The sequence below is a fragment of the Protopterus annectens genome, chromosome 1.part1 (genome assembly GCF_019279795.1).
Source record: "Protopterus annectens isolate FY-2018-M chromosome 1.part1, PAN1.0, whole genome shotgun sequence".
NCBI lineage: Eukaryota > Metazoa > Chordata > Ceratodontiformes > Protopteridae > Protopterus > Protopterus annectens.
This window is the reverse complement of record NC_056726.1, coordinates 283,255,817-283,281,097: the sequence shown is the minus strand read 5'-3', so window position 1 is coordinate 283,281,097 and position 25,281 is coordinate 283,255,817. Positions and strand designations below refer to the sequence as shown.

The following is a 25,281-nucleotide window of genomic DNA, read 5'->3' as shown; positions in this document are numbered from 1 at the left end:
TAATTTTCACACCATATAGCCTTCTATTTCTAGAGCTGCCAGCTGTAGATGTGTCATCACTGTCACCAGTTCCACGTTGCAGTGTACCGCCTCTAAAGAAACAAAAAACCTTTTGACCCCAAGGCATGGCATACTTTGCTTTAGTAAATGAAAATTTTGATGAATGAGTGAAGAGCTCATTTCATTATTTCCTTTTACCAGCATTGTGCTGATAGAAGTTTAGTAAGATGATTTTCCTCTGAAAGTATACATGTGATGTGATTGGCTTCAAAAATTCACAACAACTTTGTTTAGAGACCATAGACCATGATGTGCTACTGACAAATTTATTAGGAGTACAGCCTTCTACCATATATAAAAGAGATAGGAATCTTAAAGATTGGTGTAACGCTTGTTCAAAAATGCAAAGAAATTCAATAGATATTATGAGAAAATGTAACATGTGCAAGTATTGCTCATATATTATGGAAACTGAGCAGGTATTTATTAATAATATTTTTATACAAGTAAAAGGAAGATATAATTGTAATACCTCCGGGGTAGTGTACGCAGCATTATGTACACAATGTTCAGCTTATTATATTGGTAAAACTGAATGAAAGTTAAAGCAGCGTATTTATGAGCACGTTTATGATATTAGTAGACATTCAGAAAATAATGCATTATATAGACACATAGTACAATATTCAGCGCATAATTTTACATTTTTAATATTGGAACAAGTGATTCCATCACCTAGAAAAGGTCCTTGGAAAACGATACTAGAATCCAAAGAATATTGGTGGCAGGTATATTTAAATGCCACACAATTTCCAGGACTGTATGATTCCATCTCTATTACTAGTATTTTAAAATTAAGGTATTTTAATAGGTAAAATTTTGGTGTATTATTATCTTGTCATTATATGGTGTATTGATATGTATCATATTTCAATATCTATATATTTTTTATATATAAATTACTTATTGTATGTGTTTTTCATTATTTTTTATTTTTTATTCATTTTTTATTTTTTGTTTTTTATTTTCTATATATATTTATTGATGTACATACTGTTTATACATCATAGTAAGTAGGGATTTGTATAGTATGGTTCATTTTATAATTATAATAAGTTTAGGAATATTTAACATAACAATCATGGTTTGCGTAATATTTATATAGTTATATTTTTATTATCAAATTGCATTTATGTAGTAGAGAATTTTATGCACATTATTTTGCATTAGTATTTGATTGATTAATTCATTGAATTATTGGTTGGATTAACTGCAGTATATAATGGCACAACCAATATTTTGAAAATGTCTGATGAAGGCTGGAGTAACGCAGCCAAAAGCGCTTACCATTTTATTTGTTTTTATTGTTGAAATAAACAGTGGCATACTCTTTTCAGTTGTCCGTTTTTGCTATTGTGCTTCTGGATTTATTCTTCATAGTTTAGAACACCAGTCACTAAATAAAACAGGTTGATATATGAAGATACAGGATTAAACCTCTCAACAGTCCAGATTATCTCAGAATGTTCAGATTTTTGCCTCATATTTTGACCCATTTCTCATAGAATTTGTAGTTCTTTGCAAAGTCACTGAAGATTGAATTCACTAAATAATGACAGACATTTGAGTTTCAGACTTCATATCCTTCAGAAAATATATGCTAATGAAAACATATTTTTCTATCAACTTTATAAGTTTATCAGCGCAATATTTAAAATCTGTCCCGATTTTGTGGCCTTTGTCCCTCCAGTATTTTTATATCTGTCCAGATTTCTTGCGCTCAGAGATTGAGAAGTATGAAGCTTGAATTGTATCTAAGAAGTAATATATGGTACTAGATATACTACATGCCATTTAGACATAATGTATATATGGTACTACATACACAGCATGCCATTTAGACATAAGGTATATATGATACTAAATACACTACATGCCATTTAGACATAATATGTATATGGTACTGCAAACACCGCATGCCATTTAGACATAATGTATATATGGTACTGCATACACAGCATGCCAATTAGACATATTGTATATATTTATTTATTTTATTTTATTTTATTTTACATTTGTTGACCAGGATAGTCCAACTGAATGCATGTCTTTTTCCAGTGGAGGTCTGGGGAGAAAAGCTCCAGCAATACATACAAAAACTATTTCATATATACATGTATATCCCGTTTTACAATTTTTGTACAGTATTACAGTTTATGGTACTACATATACCACGTGCCATTTAGACATAATGTATATATGGTATTACATACACCGCATGACATTTAGACATAATGTATATATGGTATTACATACACTGCATGCCATTTAGACATAACATATATATATATATATATATATATATATATATATATATATATATTTATTTCCAGTTTGATTACCGGGGAGGTCCACTGGGCCCTGAGGACCCGTTTTCAGTGGAGGCCCGGGGAGAAAAGCTCCAAAAATACAAATTACAAAAATATGAAAAATATAAATGATAGATTGAGGAGACCAGTTTACACAATAAGAACATTCATTATTACAAATAGTCAAAAACAAATTCACTAAGGTTTTTCTAAAGGGTTATACAATTATAAAGCTATTCTTATAGAGTAATTTGGGAAAATGCATTATATATGCACATAGAGAAGAGAGTTAAGAAGACATTTTGCATGCATTCATTTTAAACTGTGAATCTATTTACAATATTTGTACAAAGGGGTTCAAGTTTAAATAGCTGTAGGACATTTTGAGTGCTAGGGTACACTCTAGTTAGGATATCTGTGTGTTCTTGGATAGTTTTTAGGTGGGGTAGACTATATGCACTGCCTCACCTTCATACACTCTAGTTAGGATATCTGTGTGTTCTTGGATAGTTTTTAGGTGGGGTGAAGACAGATGCATTTTCATTTAGAGGACAGATGTTTGAAAAGCTGAGTTTTTACATTTTCTAAGATTGTTAATGTTCTTAGAGAGGAAGGGAGAGAGTCCCAAGCCTTGCCAATAGTGAAAGAGAGGAGAAGTTGGCCAGCTGGATTTTTAGGTTGTTGCCAGCAAGGTTTTGATGTTCAGATCTGAGAGTTCTATTGGGATGTAGGATGGAAGGATATAGTATTACATACACTGCATGCCATTTAGACATAATGTATATATGGTACTACATACACTGCATGCTATTTAGACATAATGTATATATGGTATTGCATACACTGCATGCCATTTAGACATACTGTGGTATACACATGACTTAGTGAAAGAACTGGGAAGCATTGTTTCTAGGTAATAATTGTCCTGCAGACTTTACACCACAGTGCTTCTGACTTGTCTAAAGATAAAATGACTTCTCTACAAACAGGACCATGTTGTTTAACATACAAGTACATTCTGAAGCAAATCAGCACATGGTATCATATCTTACCACTATTAGTTGACTGCTATATAATCTCAGCTGAAATGGACATCCCAAACTAAAGATGAAGCTCCCTGTACTATACACTTCACCAGAACAGATCAGTATTTTCAGAAATTAAGTCATCTTTTTATTGTTGCATCCAAAAAAAATAAAAATAAACAAAGGAATTCATTTCTGCAATGAATGTGGGCTGCCATTTTATTTATACTATTTTGTATGCTCCATTTTCATTAAAATGACCATGTACAATATGTCATATGAAGAAGAGTAGTCATATGCACATAGCCACATTGAAAGGAAGTAGAGTTCTGAGTGGACACTGAAACCTGAGGGAAAGTCCCTAACATTCAGCCCATGAGACCATCACTGTACTGATCCAGTTATTATCAGGCTTATTGTACTTAGGAAAGGTTATGATCTCATACAGGGCTTTAGATTTTCCATTGTTATTTTTGAATAGTATGGCCATCTTGACTTGACATGTATATATACCTGTACATTCATGCCCATTTCACTGCATTTCAATATTGGAACCATACTAGGCTAGTGATTCTTTGTATGAAGACCAAACTATATAGAGCTGAATTCTCAGACAGTTTAGGCTCAGGGCAAGATACTGCCCCAAATTGGTGAAACACCATGAAATGGGAATGATTCAAAAAGAAGGCTTGCATGCTGTTTGTGTAAATGAAGTAGTTTCGAGGATCATGGAATGGAACTGATTCCAAATGAAATCTTGCTCACTATAGGTGCATAGGTTCATAGGTACTTACTAGGCTATTGATTTGTAAGGATCTTAAGAAGACTAGTCTTATATCTCAATGGTATTTTTTAGCCCTTATATGTTATATACATATAACCCAGAGATGGGCCAAACTAGGGGCACTAGCATGTTTCCCTGATCTATTAGAGACAGGGTGGTAAACCAGGGGTGAATTTGCTATTACCTAACCATTTGTCCAAATTACATTTGAATTGAGTAGGAGAAGTGCTTTGCTTTATGTGGAGAGGGAAGTCATTTGCATAGAAGTGGTACTCTCTGTAATACAAACCTATCCCAACAACATGTTCTATTTATTTTGTAAAAGAGATTGAGATCCCTTGAGCAGGCATCTGTGATACCATTGATCTTGTCAACGTACACTAGGTCTGAGACAATGGGGTCTGCTGAAGTGCTATAAACAAGGCAGAAGTCATCTGTCAGTAGCCCATTTGATACTGAGAAGAGGGACAAGGTTATGTGACAATCTGCATGTATTTTGCAATTTAGGCCCTCGATTTTGTGTTGTCCAATTGTTTGGACAGGTACATCCTGAAAGGTGCATTATACTCAATGACTGAGCTAATGAATGTCAGGTACTGTGGAATAATTATTGACTTGTGTCCAGTACAGGACTATGGAACAACTTCTTCTACCATGTTTTAGTCATTGGAAGATGCAAGGTGTTTTTTCTATGACTAAGAGAAATGTGGCTAGGGTAATAGGGAACTTCACTTATTCTATCTGATAGGTGCTGTGGGTTCTTTTACATCCAAGTGAGCCACCACCACCACCCCAAGCAGACAGGACCTCAGTTTAATATCTCATCTGAAGGAAGTTACACTCAGGAGTTCAGAACCCCCTAGTAATCCACTGCATTGTCAGTAATCCATTCAACTAAATCATGAAGTCAGAATGGAGCCCACAGCCTTCTGGTCTTCCAGCATCATAGACAAGTGTGCTGCCACCTGTTGTGCCACTATCTATATCAATATATATATATATATATATATATATATATATATATATATATATATATATATATGTATCTATATCCATCTATCTATCTATCTATCTATCTATCTAGCTATCTATCTATCTATCTATCTATCTATCTATCTATCTATCTATCTATATATCTGTCTATCTATCTATCCATGTTCTACCACTTTATCTAATTACAAGTGGTCTAAATCAAGCCAGTTAATCACACTGCATCTAATGACATTCTTCAATACATTTTACCAGTTACAACTCTGATAAGGAATGCTTATGATTTTTTTGATCACAGTTATTAGTTTTCTTATAGATTTAGGATTTTGCAGTTTGCTTAATCACAGTGTGTTGGATTGTATGAACTGCTGGTACTCTCCCCGTTTTTCTCCCTTTCTTCCACTATGGTGTGACTGTAGACTTGTTATATATAAGTTAGGGGGTGCTGGCTTACTTTTCCCCCAGCAACAATATTTTTTGGTTACTTTTTTTTGTATGTTTTCAGAGTTAGGCTGGGTTATATGAAGTGTGTTTATATATTCTGAATATCACACATTTATATATATATATATATATATATATATATATATATATATATATATATATATGGGTCTACTTCGTAATATCGAAATTTCACTTACCAGAAAATGAGATGCACGAAACACACCCGGATCATCACAGTTTAACTCTGGGAAACTTACCACTTGGCCACCACAACAAAAACAAACTGAACTAAATCAAACCCCCCACACACCCTTAGCTAAATATACCAACTCCAAAATAGTAGGGGAAAGTGCAAGGTTCACTTTGGTGGCCAAGAGGTTCATCTCCCGGAGTAAAACTGTGGTGATCCTAGTGTTCATGAAACTACGTTTTTTGCAGTCATCTCGTGCATCTGATTTTCCGGCAAATGAAATTTCAATAATACCAGATAAACCATTACACACACACACACACACACACACACACACACACACACACACACACACACATATATGTATATATCAAAGAAACCTTAATTTGTTAAAATATATTATATGAATGCTTGCTAAATACTGCTGAATATATTTTCTTAACAAACAATGAAAACAGGCATGCAACATGTATTTCCATTTTCATTTTACTTCACTCCCATACTGATGTGGGTACACCCGTAGGGGGGGTTGGCATAATGGCTGGGGTGTTTACCTCCTAAACACAAGGTACAGAATTTGCTTCTTATCTTTGGAGGAAATTAGCTAGGCTTAAAATAGCCCACAAGGACAGCAAGACCAGTACATAATTATGAACCTATGAACCTATTCTTGTAGCATGTAAAATGAAAACTTGAGGTCCAGACACCATGGCTTAAAAACTTTACTAAACTTCAATAAAAAAGGTAAGGGCTTTCGCGGAAAACAAACCTGCTTCTTCAGACCATATAAAATGTTACACAAACCACTCACGTATATATAACAATTTCAAAAAGACATTCTCCAATGAAAACAATCTTCCAATCTGAAAACACAGCCCACTGGAGCAATGAACTGGTCAGTAGAGATTTGCTGTATCAACACACCCCTTTAAAAACATGAATATTAAAACAGCAACATGGAAAACTTATCAGAACCAACAGCATCGTGAAAACGGTACACACCTCACTGACATTTAAATATTAATGTTTAAGGAGCTGAGACTTAAGAACCGGTTTCAAAGACACATGTTCATTCAGCCCTGGAAATACATTTCCTTTCAAAAGAAGTATCCATTTCATTTCTTTCTATTCTTGTAACATGTAAGACATAGACAATAACAAAATTATATGTGATACAACTTGGGTAACAAAATATGCCAGGCATGATATTAAAACCTAAGATATTAAATAAGAATTTTTGGCTGTATATGGTGAATAATTCAATGAATGACAAATATGTGAACAGAAACTTATTTGGTGCTTCTTTGTAAAATGTAGACTCAGAATAATTTTTAGCAGAATATGTTCTCTTACATTTGCAAATCATTCCTAATACATATATATTTTTTGTTTCTTAACAGGTACTCATCTACTCAATTTCTAGAGAAGAACGACTTGGAAATTAACCAAAATGTTGATTCTTCTGGCACTAATCTGTGTTCTTCATGTGGCAACTATTGTGATGCTGTTTGTTTCCACTATTGACAGCGTAAGTTATTATAGCACAGTGATGCTAGTTTTTCCTCCAGTAAAATACATAGAAAGCAAAAAAGAAACATACTCAACACTATTGATTTCATAGGATGCATGTACAGCAAAAGTGTGGCTCGTCAGCTTATAAATTATTTTGCTAGCTATTAGACTTACAGCACATTTATGTATCAAATGTTTAAACTAAGTTTTGCAATATGCTTTCTGGCGTACTGCATATGCATATCTAATCTTATAATAATCAGATTTATTGCAACTGTGGACCTATTGATTGACACTCCATCCATCCATCCATCCATCCATCCATCCATCCATCCATTCAGATCTCCTTCTTCCCCATTTTTGCACATGGATTTGGGGTATCATATCAACAGTGACAATCATCTAGAGCCAATGTTCAGACAACCAGGTGGTTAGCCCTGCCACAGTTGTTCTTCCATACCACACATATGGACACACACTCACACTTATGGCCAATTTAAAGTGCCCAGTCCACCTACCACAAGCCTTTGGAACCAAGTTCTTTTGATGTCCTCTCAATGAGAGATGTGAAAGTATGCTTAAAGAGGCCACTACTGGTACCAGTGCAAGTTACACATAGATTCAGGGACCAAAGCTAAAGCCAAACACAGAGTCCTGGTTTAAGCACTGTAAAATAGGTAAACCTTCATTATAATGGTTAGTATTTACATGCATTAATAGTAGAGTTGTTGTTTTAAAAATGCTTTTTTAATGCTTTTTTATTTTATCTTCTCTCATGGTTAATCTAATCATGTTACTGACAGAGAACCGAAACAGATTGCAGATTCAGTAGCTTAAGAATAGAATGTGCTCCACAATGTATCAGTATAATATCCTGAAATATTTTGTTAAAGATGGTTACCAGTCATCCCAAGAAACAAATTTTATTGAATTTCATTTCTTTATAGTTTTGCAGCTGTCAATCTTTCCTTTGTGGTAACGATATTACAGAGAGTCTGGCAATCTAGAAGAATGTGTAAAGTCTCTGGGTGGGGAGAAAGCAAGGCATTCTGATCTACACTAATCCATGTAGTAAGGATGTCAAGAATTAGGAATTACTTTATTGTGAATATTTCTGCTGTCTGAGACTTCAAAGTACTGGTCCACGAATTATGAAAAGGTCATATTAGCTGGACAAACATGGAAGCATGTTACTTCAGCAGTGAAACCATAAGATATTTTATTTCTGTTGGACTACAAATAGCTGGGCCTGCCCAACCAAGAGTTCTAGAACTAAACCACTCTGGTGGCATAGATGAATAAAGCCCTGACTATGGCCCAGGTGACCTGGGTTTGATTAGCAGCTCAGGTGACTGATTTTGTTTGTGGGGTTGCATGCTGGCATAATGGTTAAGGTGTTTATCTCATGGATACGAGGTAAATGGTCTGATTCTCACCTTTTAGTGAAATTGGCTAGGCTTAAAATGGCCCACAATGTCAGTTAGCCCAGTAATTAGCTATGAATCCAAAGTTCACTGTGCAAGTGTTGAATATTAATAGCATAAAAAATAAGCTGCAAATTAATCAATAAACAGGTGACAGAAAATATCCCTGTACAACAAAAAAGCATTTTAAAGAGGAGTTTTGCCTCACCTGCACCCCTCAAATGTAGGGAAAATGCATTCGGACACTCTGTTTTTTCTTCCAAGTTAATTAGTGTTGAATAAAATAACCTCACTGCTGTCAACACCCACCCGAACATAGTGGAACTGCACTTCTACACCCCTGTTTAGTTTTAAGTTTTGTTGGATTTGGATATAATCACTTCTCAGTCTTCACTACCCCAAAATATGGAGGGACTGCATTTCCACGTTTTTTTTTTTTAATTCATTAGTTTTGGCTACAGTCACCTCACTGTTGTCATTAGCTTCTCCCCAAACATAGAGAAGCTGCACTCCAGCACTTCTGTTTTGATTTAGGTTAGTTAGCTTTGGGTATATTTGCATCATTGTTATCCACCCCCCCCAAAAAAAATGGGGAAACTGCACTTCCAAGTCTCTGTTTTAAGTTCACTAGGTCTGAATATAATCAGTTGATGTTATGAGTACTCTCCAAACATAGGAGAGCTGCTCTCTCACTCCCCTGTTTTAAGTTCAATGGCTTTGTATATAATCACATCAGTGTTGTCTACACCCCCCCCATATATAGGAGAACTGCACTCGCACACCCCCATTTTGCTTTAAGTTCATTAAGATTGCCATTTGAGTGCTATTTTATAAAGAAAAAAGCTATGCACTGAACTCTTTTATGTCCCTTTAGACAAGCAATATGAGGGACAGAATTTTAAGGTTGATAGTGCAAGCATTTCATAATCTAGATATGCCTTGAGAGTTTTTAAGGATAACTTGTATATTTTTAAGGTATCGCTTATTCTTTTTGCATGAAGAAAACATCCTTATTATGAATGCATTATAATCCCTTGATTCTGTTAGAATATTATTAGCATTTTTGCTGAACAGAGTCATGATTACTAGTCAACTAACCTTCATCTCTTTGATCTGTGTAATTTTCAGTCATGGTACATTATGGGCACTAACAGTACAGACATTTGGAAGAAGTGCATATACGTGAATAATTCATACTCATGCGTGGATGTGACAGATTATGGAAACCAAGGTAACTAAATAAATAATGTTTTCTATCTGTGTGTTCGTGCTGCTTTGAAAGCTAATGCTCATATTACACATTTACAGACATGCAGATGGTATACAACACTAGGCTGTTCAGCAGGATATGAATCTAAAATCTGGATTCAAACTCTACACCCAAATGAAATTGCTTAAATCTGAAAAAGTCATTCATCTCAGTTCTGGATCTGATGTGTACCTGTAAACAGGCTTAGTGTTATTTTACATTTCAGCTTAACCTGTTATCAAATAAGTTATTCCCCTCTACACATTTTATAATAATTTAATGTGTTTTCTTCAAAACCAGTGATCACACCTTAGGTATACACAGAAACTATAAGCAACTCATCTTGCTTAAGAAAAAAAATGAGTGCTTTGTTGTTTCATCAGTGGTAGTCACGGTGTCAACAAGTTATTTTGCATTTCTTGTAGCAGATGAAAAGTACTAACTGAAAGTCTGCTGTAGCTGTTGCATTCACCAGAAGCAACCATGGTTACCACTCTGGAGTAAATCTAGATGCTCTTTACAAATTTCTGAAATAGAGTATTCATGACTCTACTTAATGAAATCAGTGACAATTCCTACAGTTTATTTTGGGAATCTGATATACTATTAAAGCTGCATTGCCAAATTAAGTGCAGGATCATAATTTTATTCGTTGTATCTAACTCTGTTTGTTTATTTTACTTGTATTTCCTTTTTTTTGTTTTTTGTTTATAGGAGAGTGGTGTAGACCATGGCATTGTTACAATTAACTGTAAACAAGAGCAAACAATATTGTAAACAATCAAAAAACACAATTGTAGACTTTGTACTTAAAGTTCTTCACAACAAGTTCCAACAGCAAAAACAGACAATCTGGACCACCAGGCTGATAAAAAAACAATAGTTTAACAAAATACAGTAAGTAATAAAATGCAGTAGGTTAGCGCTTTCAGGTTTAAAAAACCTTCTTCAGACAACATACAAAAGTTATGAACACGTTTTAAAATTCATAACAGCCAATCAAAGATTCAGTAAAAAGCCCTCTTCTTTTTTAAAAAAGGCTTGATAGGAATGACACCATTCAGGCCAGGTGCTCTCTCAGCACCCAGATTGATTATCCATCTAGTTTCACTGCATTCTGTTATATTTCTCAAATCACCCCCCTCCTGGTTGGAAGAATAACTTGCAAAACCATAAATGAAAATATCTGCCCAGGGTATTGTTTTACATGCTGATACAGGGCATTATGTATAGTGGTAGTACGTATAGTTGACATATGTTGTAACATCCTGTCTTTCAATCTACATTTTATTTTACCGACATAAAATGAACAACATGTTTTGAGCAAGGGACTTACATTCATTCCAAGTACAGGGTCAAGTTTTAGTGACTGTGTGTTAGATTTGAGAATGTTTGCCAGAAATGTTGAATTGAAACATATTTATGGTGCAGAATCTGTTCCTAGGGACTGTACTATTAGGCAACCGAGCACATTTAACCCCCCTGTTAGTCAAGTGGTTGAAACCTTTATAAAAACCTGTGAAGATTATATTTTTAAGTTTCTGAACACAGAAAACAAGCATGCTTTTCATAACATGAACTGGGAGCAATGCCAAGCATTAAGGACACTTACAGAGAATAAGAATATCATAATAAAACCTGCTGACAAGGGCGGGGCGGTCGTAGTCATGAACAGTGAATTTTAAAAGCTGTTCATAACTTTCGTATGTTGTCTGAAGAAGGGTTTTTTAAACCTGAAAGTGCTAACCTACTGCATTTTATTACTTACTGCATTTTATCAAACTACTAGTTTTTTTTATCAGCCTGGTGGTCTGGATTGTCTATTTTTAATATTGTAAACAATGTCGTCATAAAGACAATTTTTACATCCACAAAATGACATTGAAGTGTGATTTCAAATTTATGGTCAAGTGTATTTAAGTGCTAGAACCATAGCATTGATTCAATAAAATAGTACCCGGACACTGTGGTACCCCATAGGTCAGACAGTAAGGACAAACAGAAATAGTGTCCATTGCCATTCTTTAAGTTCATCCAGATATGTAGGAGGCAAATTAGTTCAGGACAACTGTGATGCTACAATAATATGTTAACTGATATTCATGTGTGATTTCACACTTAAGGTCAAGTTTATTTAAATGCTTTGGACCATAGCATTGATACAATAAACTAATAATGATATATAAATAAACAATAAATAAGACTAAATAAACAGTAAAATATATAACTACAACATAATGAATGCTAGTATTGCACTTCATTGGGCAGCCTGAGTAAATATGAATTTAAAAATTGTTCAAAACAATTGACTATGAAGAACATTCTCTACCACCCTTGAAATGTGAAGGAACATTTATCTGTGCAAATAAGCTTAACCCTTGAAGCCTTAAAAGTTACAGGGTAGATGAGTATGCAGAGCTTATACAGATCAGTGTTAGGCCAGTAGAAGGTAAGCTGGACCCAAGTGATGAGGGAATAAATAAACCTGGACAAAGCCCTTATAGACAATGAGTGACTGAACTGTCAACGAGGGCAAATTATGCATAATCAGCATGATGTGGACATATTGGGGTACTGCCCCTATGGCTGTCCTGTGAATTTATGCACCAAATGCACATAGTGAAGTTCTGATTCTGGAAGTTCTAGGTGCAGGACATAATAGTCCAGCTTACAGGAAATCAAAGAATGTAACACTAACAAAAGATCCTGAATAGGTTCTTTTAATAAGGTCAGTATTCCTCAGGTGAAAGCAAGGAGACTTGACAAAAACAGTTAATTCTCAAAGCTTACAATGTCCCCCAAGTTCCAAACCTTTGATACACATTTCAGTTTGTTACTACTGTAGATGATATTATAGGAGAGTAATGGGGCAGATGAGTTTTTGGACAGTATGGTATATAGCCATGACAACCATGTTCTTTTGTGCTTAAACACATTTTTGACTACCCTTTTGTCTATGCATTTCAAGTTTGCAACTTGATGAAAGAAGAGATAGACTGTATCACATTGGCCTCACAATAGAATTGTAATCATTTCCTTTGAACAGTGCACATACATTATATATGCATTTTATGTGCACAGTAAGCAACAACAAACCCTACATTAAAGACTGTGGTACCCCATAGGTCAGACATTAGGGGAAAAAGGAGAAATAGTTTTCAATACCATTCTCTTAGTCCATCCAGAAATGTAGGATGCAAACTAGTCCAATACTACACCTCTGATACTACAGTAATATGTCAAGTGGTCAAACATGATCATATAGCAAACCCTGTCAGAAGTCACACAAAGATGTAAAAATGACTAGTAATAAATAATGACATTGATTTTTTACCAAAAGAAAAACATTAGCCATCTCTGGGCTGTGTCTCAACCAAAAACAAAACTGGAATGAATCATTCATATTATTGTCACTCAGATGTTAATATAATTGCATATTCATGCCATTGTCAATTTAATAATAAAAGGAGGGTTTGAGATAGGCCTCTAATTGTTCAGATCATCTGCATATAATATGGCATTCTTGAGGTTTGTAATGACTAGGACCTAATTTATAACTACAGGAATGAGTTCATTGCTGAGTGAGGTCTGATAAGAATGGACTGAACACCTTCAGACATGATGCAGCAAGTTTAACAGGACAAGAATTCAGTATACAGGTAGTTGTAGCCATTCAGGAGACTAGATCAACACCAATTATCATAAATGTAAACTGAGATCATATCCAAGAGGGTAGTTTGTCTAAAGAACCACCCAACATCCCTGAAAGTGCACCTTCCCCAGAAATTGACCTGATCAAGGGAGGCTTAGCAGCAAAGTACAAATCAGTTAATGTATATTCTGCCTCTGCAAAAGCTTCCTCTATAGCAAAACAGGCTGATCTGATAAGTCTGCCTACCATCTGGGGAAACAGCTGCTGCCTGTTTCTCTGTCATTGTGCCCTCTCTGATAAACTCGCCCACCACCCACAAGAGAACTGTGCTTGGATCTCTGCTATGGTAATCTCCTGGGACAAATACATAGACTTCTTGCAGACAATATCTACTTAGAAAGCTGAAAAATGCTTGTCCAATAAAAACCTGTTCAGGCTGGTGTAGTATCATTGGTTTTCTAACCTTCATTTTCATAAGGCTTATAGCTGTTTATAAAGGTATTATAATTACTAACGTGAATCAATTAATATAAATATAGACAATGAGATGGAGTAGAAGTCCTGCTTAGCCTATGTAAGAATATAAAATAAACAATGCCGTAGACAAATCTAAGCTTTTTCCTGAGCCTTATCATAAATTCACATTCATCTTGACTGAATGGCCATGCCTGTGAAGGAGTGCAGAATATGTAAGCCTCTCAGAATGTATGGAATGGAGTTTCATGATTTAAGATTAGTAATGGGAAAAGCATTAAGAGGTATGTATCCTTACAGTACTGCAGAACATCAAGGGACAGCTGGGCAGACTATCTAGAGTTGCTTACATATTTTATGACCCTATCTCAATACCAAGAAAAAAAAGAATAGTGACATTGACATTTTGTACCTGTACCCAAACCCTGAAAGCTGCCATTTACAGGTAGGGATTTTCAGGTTGCACGCATGATGAGAACTGCTACAAATTTTCAACAATTTTGGTTGCATATATGCATTATGATCATCCTATATGGTGCATATGTATATCAAAGTTGATATGACATTTTCTCTGTGGTAGAAAGATAATTCTAACTGGAAATTAAAAGATAAATTTAGAACATCATATCCTGGTATGGGTTCTCAGTGTGATGCAATGAAAAACTGAAGTTAAACTATTTAAAATGATGGCCCCATTAATGGCCTAAAAACATTATATGTTTTTGATTAAGTTGCTGGAGGTTGTGCACAAAAAAAATGTATTATAATCTGAATTTGATTTGTTTTGTTAATGTGTAGATTTATGTACAGAATGTATTTTGCATTTTATTTTATTTTAATGTTTTAATGTGAGGCAAAATATCTGAGTAGTCAAGAGAACTACAAAACTACCTCAAATCCAAATACTCTTAGTCCTCATATCATAGTGTCTAAGAAGTGATTTGTCTGCTACATACTTAATAAATCAAAGTTTTAAAAAAAGTCTTACTGAAACTGAAATCTGGTACTACATTCCTTGTGGAATGCCATATTGGAAAAAAATGCTATTTCATTGCTTGCATCAAGTGCACCAACACGTGAAAGACTTACTTCTGAATAATGATGCTTTCTAAACACTGCAATAATAAATATATCTACACTGAGCTGAAACACAGCTAACAATGAGGAATATTTTAAGGTTATGTCTTTCACAATAGTTTGGATACTGATTCATCTGTTAAAATAACATCTCTGAACTATGCAAAAGGCTTGCTTGAAGTAAATTTAGTCTGGATTAGAAACACAGTTGTTTGCATTTGGTCTGTAAGTGTTTCCTGTTTTGTGACATTTCTCTGTTTCCTTTTATGTCCAGATTACCTCAGGGCAGTACAGGCTTTAATGATTCTGGCTGTCATCTTCTCATGCTTTTCCATCTTCTCCTTCCTCGTTCAACTTTTCACAGCTGAGCCAAAAAGGAGGTTTTTCATCACTGGAGGAATCCACATGCTGTGTTGTAAGTCATCCTTTTCATATATGCCATAATCTTATTTGATAACAAAGTATTGTGAGATGAAAAAGGTCTGTTATTATGTGAAGCAGATGACATTTAAGTATTTGCCAAACATAAGTACAGCATAAACATTCTGAAAGTTAGGAATGAAGATGCACTTAGGAGAAACAATAAAATCACATGACTGCAAATAGAACTGTACAGTACATATTTGCTTTAAACACATTGGTTGTATCTAAAAAGTGCAGTGCGTGACTTTTCCTCTTATTGTTAAAGAAATACTTCCTACCTTTGCCCCATCCTTAAATTTTCTGTTTGCTTACTACCCCTTATTGCTTACTGCATAGTAAAATTCACATCTGGGCTTGTCAGAGCACCAAACAGAAATCATTTCCCCAAAACAGCATTTTTCCTAGAAAATAACACTTTCTTGAGCTGAATCTACTTCATTCCTGCTTTAGTTTCATTACATTGTCTGTGTACCATGATAACTATATCTCACAGAGGTGTTATACCTGGTCACTTTAGTCAAACAATGTGCACTTCTCATACCACATAAAATATTAAATATTTGCTATTCTGAGACTTATAACTGTACCTGCAATACTAAGACTAAATGAGCAAAGATGTGGATTTACGTATCCCAAATCTGAGAGCAGTCTGTCTCAGAATAATTCCTTTTGACCAAAGTATGGTGATCGCAGAGCTGATGTACTAAGCTTGGGGTTCTGCCTCCCAAAATGATGGGGTCAGATGTCCTTGTTCCACCAAAAAAAAAGCCTTAAAGGGATAACAGGGGAGTAGAACATTTATTGTTCTGCTACATTTTTGCATTTTTTTCTGAACTCTGTGACTTTCAGTAATAAGTCTTGGAATTACAATAGGCAGCCCCAAAATTGGTTAGATGGCCAAAAAGTGTGGTATGAGTTATAGCTTGCATTACCAGGCTATAACTCATGCCACACTTTTTGGCCATCTAACCTGGACCGGAACACCAAAGGCGGAGGTGTGTCCATATTCATTAAGGATATCCACACTTCCAGGCTAGTTGCTCAGCATAATGCAGCCGAGGTTATCCAAATGCAACTAACTCTGGGCAAAACTGCAATCCAAATTGTAGCTTGCTACAGATCCCCCACCATGCCCCAGGATTCCCATTCCTCTTTTCTTGATATACTGGAAAATATTAGGGTTCAACCAAACACCTGAATTTTGGGCGATTTTAACTACCCCACCATTATCTGGGAAAACTACTCATGTACCAACACCTTCACTCAACGTTTTCTGGAATTCATAAATTCCAATGCACTGGATCAACTTATCCACACCCCCACCAGGGGCAGCAATATCCTAGACCTAATCATTACCAACATGAGTGATCGGTGTTCCACAACTGAAGTCAACTCCTCTTTTGGTCAGATCCGACCATAAGCTAATCACCCTAGATATCCACATCCTGCCCCCACCCCCCATTAAATAAACCACGATAAAAAATTTCTCCAAAGCCAACTTCATGCTTCTTAAGATGGAAGTGGCGAACTTCATGACACCCATGCAGATAGACAATATAGTTATGACTATTGAATCCTACATAAATGCACTCTATAACCACTTACATGAGTGCATGGAACGTGCTATCCCAAACAGAACCAAGACGCTATCCTCCAAAAAAAGGAAGCCAATCTGGTAGTCTCCTGCAATAAACAAACTCGACAACAGAAGGAAGAAATTGTTGCAAAAGAGAGTAAAATTTCATGAGTGGAGGAGCACCCTGGTCAGCCTCAGCAAAAAGCTGAGATCCCTTATAGGATCCTCCAAAGCTAGTTATGAAAACAAGATTGCCACTGATTCTAAGGACAACCACAAAGCATTCTATAGCTATGTCAAGAATCTCAATGGCAACACCCAGATCTGCTCTGAGTTACAGCACAATGGCACAAAAATTACAGAACCAATTGATATTGCCAACATCCTGGCAGATAGGTTCAATGTTACCTTTACCCCCCTCTCATCCCCTAAAGGGCCCATAACTATACAGGAAGAATGCAGAGTACCTGTAATCACAACTTTACAGGTAAAAGCAGCACTCTCTAAAGCCAAAAACACAGCATCCATGGGACCAGACAATATCCCAGTCTGCATTTTACACGAACTTCAGAACAAACTGGCTCCCAACCTAAGCACCATGTTCAATCATAGCCTCACGTCAGGCTTTGTGCCCACTGAATGGCACACAGCAACAGTTATCCGACTCCACAAAGGGGGAGCCACCACTGATCCTGGGAACTATCACCCTATTAGCCTGACGAGCCTGGTCTGCAAGGCCATGGAACATATCATCATGGAATTCATAAACAAAGACATTGATAACCTCTAAACTCTGGACCTCACCCAGTTTGGGTTTGTGAAAGGCAGATCTTTCCTCCTGAACCTGGTCGACTTCTTTGAGGCAGTCACCAAATGCGTAGATGAGGGTAAGGTGGTTCACACAGCCTATCTTGACTTCGCCAAGGCTTTCCACACCATCCCCCCTTCTGGAATTATAGCTAAACTCACTAAACTAGGTAAAAATCCCTATGTCACAAGATGGGTTGCCAACTGGCTCACTGACAGAACCCACACTGTAAAGGTTGCAGACTCCAAATCTTACTTCAAACCAGTGACAAGTGGAGTACTACAGGGTTCAGTCCTGGGACCTCTCCTGTTGGGTATCTACTTCTCTGAGGTACAGGCTAACGCAGAAGGCCTCTGGCTAATGAAGTTCATAGATGACTGCAAACTAGGAGTTATAGTCGAGTCCCCAAATGATGTGGACATCCTACAGAAAGGCCTCACTGAGATAGATGCCTGGTGTCAGAGCCATGGCCTCAAGCTCAATGCCAAAAAGTACATTGTTATCCCGTTTGGCAAAAACTCTGTACCCATGAACTACCACATAGGCGGCAGTTTTCTTAACACCGAATGTGTGATAAGAGACCTTGGGACCCAGGTGGACAGTAGTCTCTCCTTTGATAATGACATTGTCACAGTAGTCAGGAAATCCTTCTACATGGCACACCTCATCACAAAAGGGTTCTCATCCAGGAAAAAAGAGGTCATTGTTCCACTCTACTCGACACTCATTAGACCCATTATAGAGTATAATGCCCCTTTTGGAATGTACCTCACAAGACATCTGCAGCAGCTGGAAAGGCCACATAAGTACCTTACAAAGAAGATTACTGGCCTCAAACAGATGACCTGCACTGATCGTCTCAAAAAACTCCAACTTTACTCTGTAGCATATCGCCTACTCTGAGGTGATCTCTGCCTAACATAAAAAGCTATGTCAAATCCAGAGCTGTTCGACATGCTACACCTAAAGAAATCCCAATCCCTCTGAGCTACATGCTCTAGGGACCTAAACCTTGTCACCACAATAAACAGGACTTGCTGGAGGGATAGATTCCAGTCCCAGAGACTTCCCATACTCTGGAACAAGATACCCATCTATGTCAAGCAAAGTTCCTCATTAACACTCTTCAAGAAAAATCTTGATGAGTGGATGGGAAATAGGAAATACACCCCAGGGATCACTTCTGTGTCTCTGCTCGACAGGGGCACAGGAAATTAACTTTCTTGGGTGGCATAAACCAGGGAAACTTGTTGGCTAAGCTTACTTAGGCCCTTGGGCCGATAGCCTAGTACCTACCTATGAACCTACCTATAAACCTATGAACAGTATATCCAATCCATCTTATTCTCAATTCTCCATTCTTTACTTACATACTTCATCTGCAAATGCATGTTTGCTAAAATCAATAACTAATTTAATTAATAGCTAAACAAATTATCCAAGGGCATTGAGTGAAACAGTAACTTCCTGAACAAGATCCTTAGGTTAACAGTGTCTTATTTTTGAAATTATACTGGGTTGAAGCAACAATAGCAGTTCATTTGTTTGAACATGTTATCCTACATACACAGTGTTAGTAATGCTTGCGCTGCATGGCATATTGCTGACATTGTATGCTCTTGATGGCAGCCAACAATGCACATGCAAAATTCAGCATTTTGGTAATTATAGTAAACACACATGCATTTGGCCAGTTCATACAGGGATACATGCATTATAAAGAGCAACTCTTCCCTCTATATTTCTCCTTTTTGCTCTTTCCCTGCCTTAACTGTTCCCTGCAGCCATCTAGGGTCCTATTATAAAGTCTACTCTTCCCCTTCCTGCCATCTAACATTTTATCTTCCGTGTCTTTGTCTGTTTTTTATTAAGCAAATGTCTGAAAATATTTTAAGCTGTAGGTAATACTGTAATAGACATTTGTTACTTTTAAGCACAGCTCTTCTGTAGTCTTACAATATTTTATATTATTCTTATACTGTGGATTGACATAGTACAACAAGACATTGTGTTTTGCCTATATAATAATATTGTTTATGTATACTGTAGCTTTTTTATGTATTTTGTCCTGGACCATCTCCCCTCCTCATGCCTCCTCCTCAAATTAAAAATGAAATCTGGACCTTTGGATTATCTTAGTTAACCAAACCAGATAGATTTAGGATTGCAGTTTGTCCATGACTAATGCCCTGCTCTTTCTCTTGTGGCGATTCCTAGCTGTGTTTACCTCCTCAATATTATACTCCATGATTTGATGGTCTTTTCTTTGTTGTTGAGCACCAGGCCCTTCTGATCTGCATATGGCATAATCACTAGGGATGGAGCCATCCTTTCTCAGTATCAGCCATATAAGCTAACCTGCATCAGTACTCTAGTCACACATTTTTCCCATTAACAAGCCTACATGTGGTTGCACTGTTCTAACTCTTTGAAACATGCTTTGTCTTACCACCATTGTGCTAGTCAGGTAAGCCCATTGGATGCAAATATCCCTTTTCAGGGGTGACCTGTCAGGTTAAATGGCAAATAAGGGCCAAGACCTTCAGACCCTAGATTACAGGGAGAGGCTTATAAAAAGATCATAGCCTCAGTCCTGTGCACTGACTACCAAATTCTGTAAGGTGATCATCAAAAAAAATGACTTCTCATTTTTTGGTTCTTCTATTATGCAGGAATGATTAGGTTTCCCAGCATCGTTCATGTGCATATACAGCAAGCAGAAAGAGGAACAGTGGCATTTGGATTAAATTCTTATTTTCTTATAGTGACACTTTCAGAATCTAAAAGATAAAAGCAGTAATTGTATCAGAGCAGGTATATTGTCCATGTTTTATGTTTGTGAAATGTGAGTATATTTAAAACATATAATGTGAGTGTATTTAAAACATATTGAGTGGAATTTTTTGATTATAAAAGTGCTGGTTATAATATGAGTGGAAAAAAGAGGTCACCCAGTTCATACTGTTGCATTCTTTCTCTACACACTCTCTGTCAGTAATGTTACCTCATCTTCCAAGTTCCTCATTCAGTTTTGAATCAAATGGACTGAGAATGATAGGTATCTAAAAAAATTAAAATTGAACAGATTTCCACGGTGGCTTTTATCACCATGTTTGTTATGGATTAAGTTGAAGAAAGTCATTTCTTCTAAATGGCTATTACAAATCACAATAGCATGTATTTTAGCAATGAATACAGTGAGTTTCACTATGTAATCAAGAAAAGATGGTATAACTTCTATCAGTTTCCAAATTGTCTCTAATTGGAGTTAAAACTGCAATGTAGATTTAACTCAATTGCCAAAATATAGAACTTACCAAATCACACAATTTTGTTCAGTAAAGAACTTCAGTAAAACATAAACATCTGCATATTCATAGTTCATCTATGTTGCTTATCAATAAATAAATGCTTGCTTATTCTGATAAAACCTATAACCAAAATTGCTTATCAGTTGAACTTACCATGACAGTAGATCTTTGAATGATCACTGCTGCAGTAGACACTCCCTCCCTCAATCTCCTTTGTTTTTAGTGTGTTTTTTATGACATTTATTTTTTGTTATTGTTCTTTCAGGGCTCAGCATCTTTCTTTCTCTCTCTCTTTGCTGGTAGTAAAACTTTGAAGGGCTTCACTTCCAAAATGTTTTAGTCAGCTCAGCTTGAGCTACTTGAGAGTTTGGTTGAGTTGAAAGTGTCCTGAAGCTTTGGAAGCTGGTCGGCTGTTACATCCTTAGCAGGATATAACCCATATAGCTAACTCCACAGCAGCAGTGATCAATATGAAGAATATCTTCTGTGCCTTCTCTTCTTTTCTGAAATAAATAACTATTGTAGCAGTGGGTTTACAGTAATGCTGAATGTATAGGACTCACGTCAGCATTGTTAGAGGGAAAAAAATTAGTACAAACAGATCAATACAGCTATCCAGCTATTAATTTATGCAATCTATACAGAACATTAAGAAATTGCAAGTATACCTCCTCAGTGATACTTCAAGGGTGAGAACAAGAACAACTGAATTAAAATACCAGGTAACAAGCAAGAGCGTATGACAATGATGAGGACAGACAGGTGCAACAGAAGGCAAAGACATTTATGCTGTAGATTCACAATTACTTCCTAATATACCAATAATACCCAGCAGCAATAATTCTGTCAGTTAGAGGAGTAGAGTAATATCCCAAAGGAATAAAAGGAATTCAAGAAGTCTAAATATTGGCTTCCTATTGAAATATTCTCACTCTAAATAGTGATTGGTGACATGGCAAACAAAAAAAAAATAGAACCGAAAATCCCTGAGAAGAGTAAATCGCTAACGTCATTTATCCTTTAAAGAAATTTTGCCCCCCCACACCTCTTGATCTTATATATATATATATATATATATATATATATATATATATATATATATATATATATATATAGATATATCTATCTATCTATATATATATATATATATATATATATATATATATATATATATGTATATACCAATGCAAAGATCATCATACTTCAGAGAAAAAAAGAATATTCTGGGAAATGGTCACCTTGGACTTAGTATATATAAGTTCACTTTTCCGGCCATTCATTGTCCATGTTTCAGGACTCTGTCTAGTGGGTCCTGATATTTCAAATGGTTACCCTGAATTTTCTGGAAGGATGAAAGTGATTAGACTGGAGCACAAAGGCATAGGAATGAGTGGTGGAAACACAAGTTGGTCAACATGGAGTGAGGGCACACCAGCTGGCATACATCCTGAAGTGGCAAGGACACCTTCTGGCAGACATGGAGTGGTAGGGACACCTGTTGGTAGGCTTGGAGTGGTGGGAATACCTGCTGGCAGACAAAGTGGAGAGGGTACCTGCTGGCAGACATGGAGTGAGAGGGACACCTGTTGGCAGGCTTGGAATGGTGTGAACACCTGCTAGCAGACATAGGGCACCTGCTGGCTGACATGAAGTGGTGGGGACACCTGCTGGCAGACTTGGAGTGGTGGGACCACATGCTGCCAGACTTAGAGTGGTGGGAACACCTTCTGGCAGACTTGGAGTGGTGGGGGCACACACTGGCAGGCATGGAGTGGTTCGGACACCTACTGGCAGACTTGGAGTGCTGGGAGCACATGCTGGCAGACTTGGAGTGGTGGGAACACCTGCTGGCAGACTTGGAGTGGTGGGGGCACACACTGGCAGGCATGGAGTGGTGGGGACACCTACTGGCACACATGGAGTGGTGGGGACTCCTGCTGGCAGACATGAAGTGGTGAGGACACGTGCTGGCAGACATGGAGTGGTGTGGGCACATACTGGCAGACATGGAGTGTGAGGACACATGTGGGGACACCTGCTGGCAGACATAGAGTGGTAGGAACACCTGCTGGCAGCCATGCAAAGTCAACAGTCAGAAAATGCTGTAGACATTCAAGATTTTAAGTCATTTTTTTACAGTTACAAAGTCACTGGAATTTCACATTGTCAGTACTTAGCAACAAAGCTAGCTATTAAATGCTTTATAGGTGGAAGCAGTAAGCATTGTAATATATCTGTGGCTTTTATGAAGGGCAGGTAAGTAATACCAAGAAATCACGCCTCTATTAAGATAAACAAATACCCCCACCATCAACTCTCTTACATGTTTCACCTTACTGAATGACTGCTATCCATAAAACTTAATTTAATATGGGGTATGAGGTAAGATATAGTAGGCCTGAAATATTCAAAGAGTTAATACATAAACTGTTGCATTTCTCTGAGTGAAAAATTACAAAATATAGTGTCTAATTTTGTCATTTTTTCAGAGAGCCACAATTCTAGAAGCACATTCTATCAAACAGACCTGAGCCTAGAAATTCATTTCATAGAGGGATAACACCCCACAACCCAGCCTACTGCACTCTTTTACTAAAATCTGAAACTATTAGATGATATGGGACACTTAGGACATTCTGTAGTTCCCTACAAAACTGGCATGGCCCTTTTAATTATATCTGAGCAGAATCTATATTATTATGTTATTACTTTGGGGGCAAACCTATATTTCAGGCCAGGAGCTAAAGATTCCAGAATATATAATGATGATACAGAGTTCAAATAAGAACATGATAGCAAAGAAAGGAGAAAGAATGGGTGACAAATCTGTGCAGTTTGTCCTTACTGAAGCAAAATATAAATGCATCCATTTCCTAATTCATGACACCATTAGCACATAACATATCAAGGCAAAAATAGTCAGCATCAGTGTGGTGATAAGTCCAGTTCTTTAAAAATAATTCAAAAGTATCAGCAAACAAAAGCAAAAGGAACCATGAATGATCTTAACAGATGCTGGTTTATTTAAGGTTACTGTGCTAGCTTCATTTCAAATAACATAGCAGCTTGCATACTGCTGTGACATCGAAATAGATGTTATAATTTGTATTTTGGGGATATTGATAAAAATCAAGGTAAGGAATAAAAGGTAACAACAATGTGCTTTAACAATCCATGTTAAACCAGGGTAAACACTACATTTTATGCCATATTTTAATGTAGTCTAATCATCCTTTCCTATCCTGATACAGTTGTAGCAGGTAATGATTGCTTACAGGCACTGATTGCTTATAGGTATTTAAAGAATCTCTTCAAGGTTACAATTCATATTAAGCATGATACATATAGGAAGAAGATAAAGTCAACTGTAAAAAGTGTGTAACTGTGTTTACGAGCACAGCTAATTCTTTTTGTAATGGCTGACTGAAACAAAAAAGTCTCTTTACATTATGGGCATATTGCTATATGCATTTTCTTGCTTTTAATATGTACAATATTGGAATGAGAAGCAATGGGTGGGACATAGAAGCACACTTATAAATAAGGAAGCATGTCTAACACAAACTGATTACTTTTTTTTCTTTGTATTAATTTAGGTTTGTGTGTAATGTGTGCCGCTAGCATCTACACGGCCCAGTTCCCTCAGCCAAAATCTCAGTGGACTGCAGGAACCTATGGTTACTCATATATACTGGCCTGGATCTGTTTCTGCCTATCATTCATCAACAGCATCATCTATTGTGTTCTTAGGAAAAAAGGAGATGACTAAATACTTGGAGAAAGGGACTGATCTCAGATTAATATTAGACTGAGGGGCATTCCTGGGTAATGAACGATATGGATGTTTCCTGCATTACTTTTTACCAAACTCTGGGATACCACTACATTCGAAGTAGACACCCAGTAGATGCACTATATATATAGAATTACAGAGACAAATGGAGAAATTATATTTACTACACTGTTGTATGAC

General features: G+C 36.5%; 1 protein-coding gene across 1 annotated transcript in view; it reads left to right on the top strand.

The window, feature by feature from the left end:
- Positions 1-25,281, top strand: part of EMP1 (epithelial membrane protein 1) — a 44,173-nt gene that overhangs the window by 18,406 nt on the left and 486 nt on the right. The window contains exons 2-5 of the mRNA XM_044074518.1: positions 7,203-7,330; positions 9,867-9,969; positions 15,465-15,605; positions 24,905-25,281. The exon at positions 24,905-25,281 is cut by the window's right edge and continues 486 nt beyond it. Of these exons, the coding sequence (XP_043930453.1) occupies positions 7,253-7,330; positions 9,867-9,969; positions 15,465-15,605; positions 24,905-25,077 (495 nt within the window). The 5' untranslated portion in view covers positions 7,203-7,252 and the 3' untranslated portion in view covers positions 25,078-25,281. The remainder of the gene's footprint in view (positions 1-7,202; positions 7,331-9,866; positions 9,970-15,464; positions 15,606-24,904) is intronic.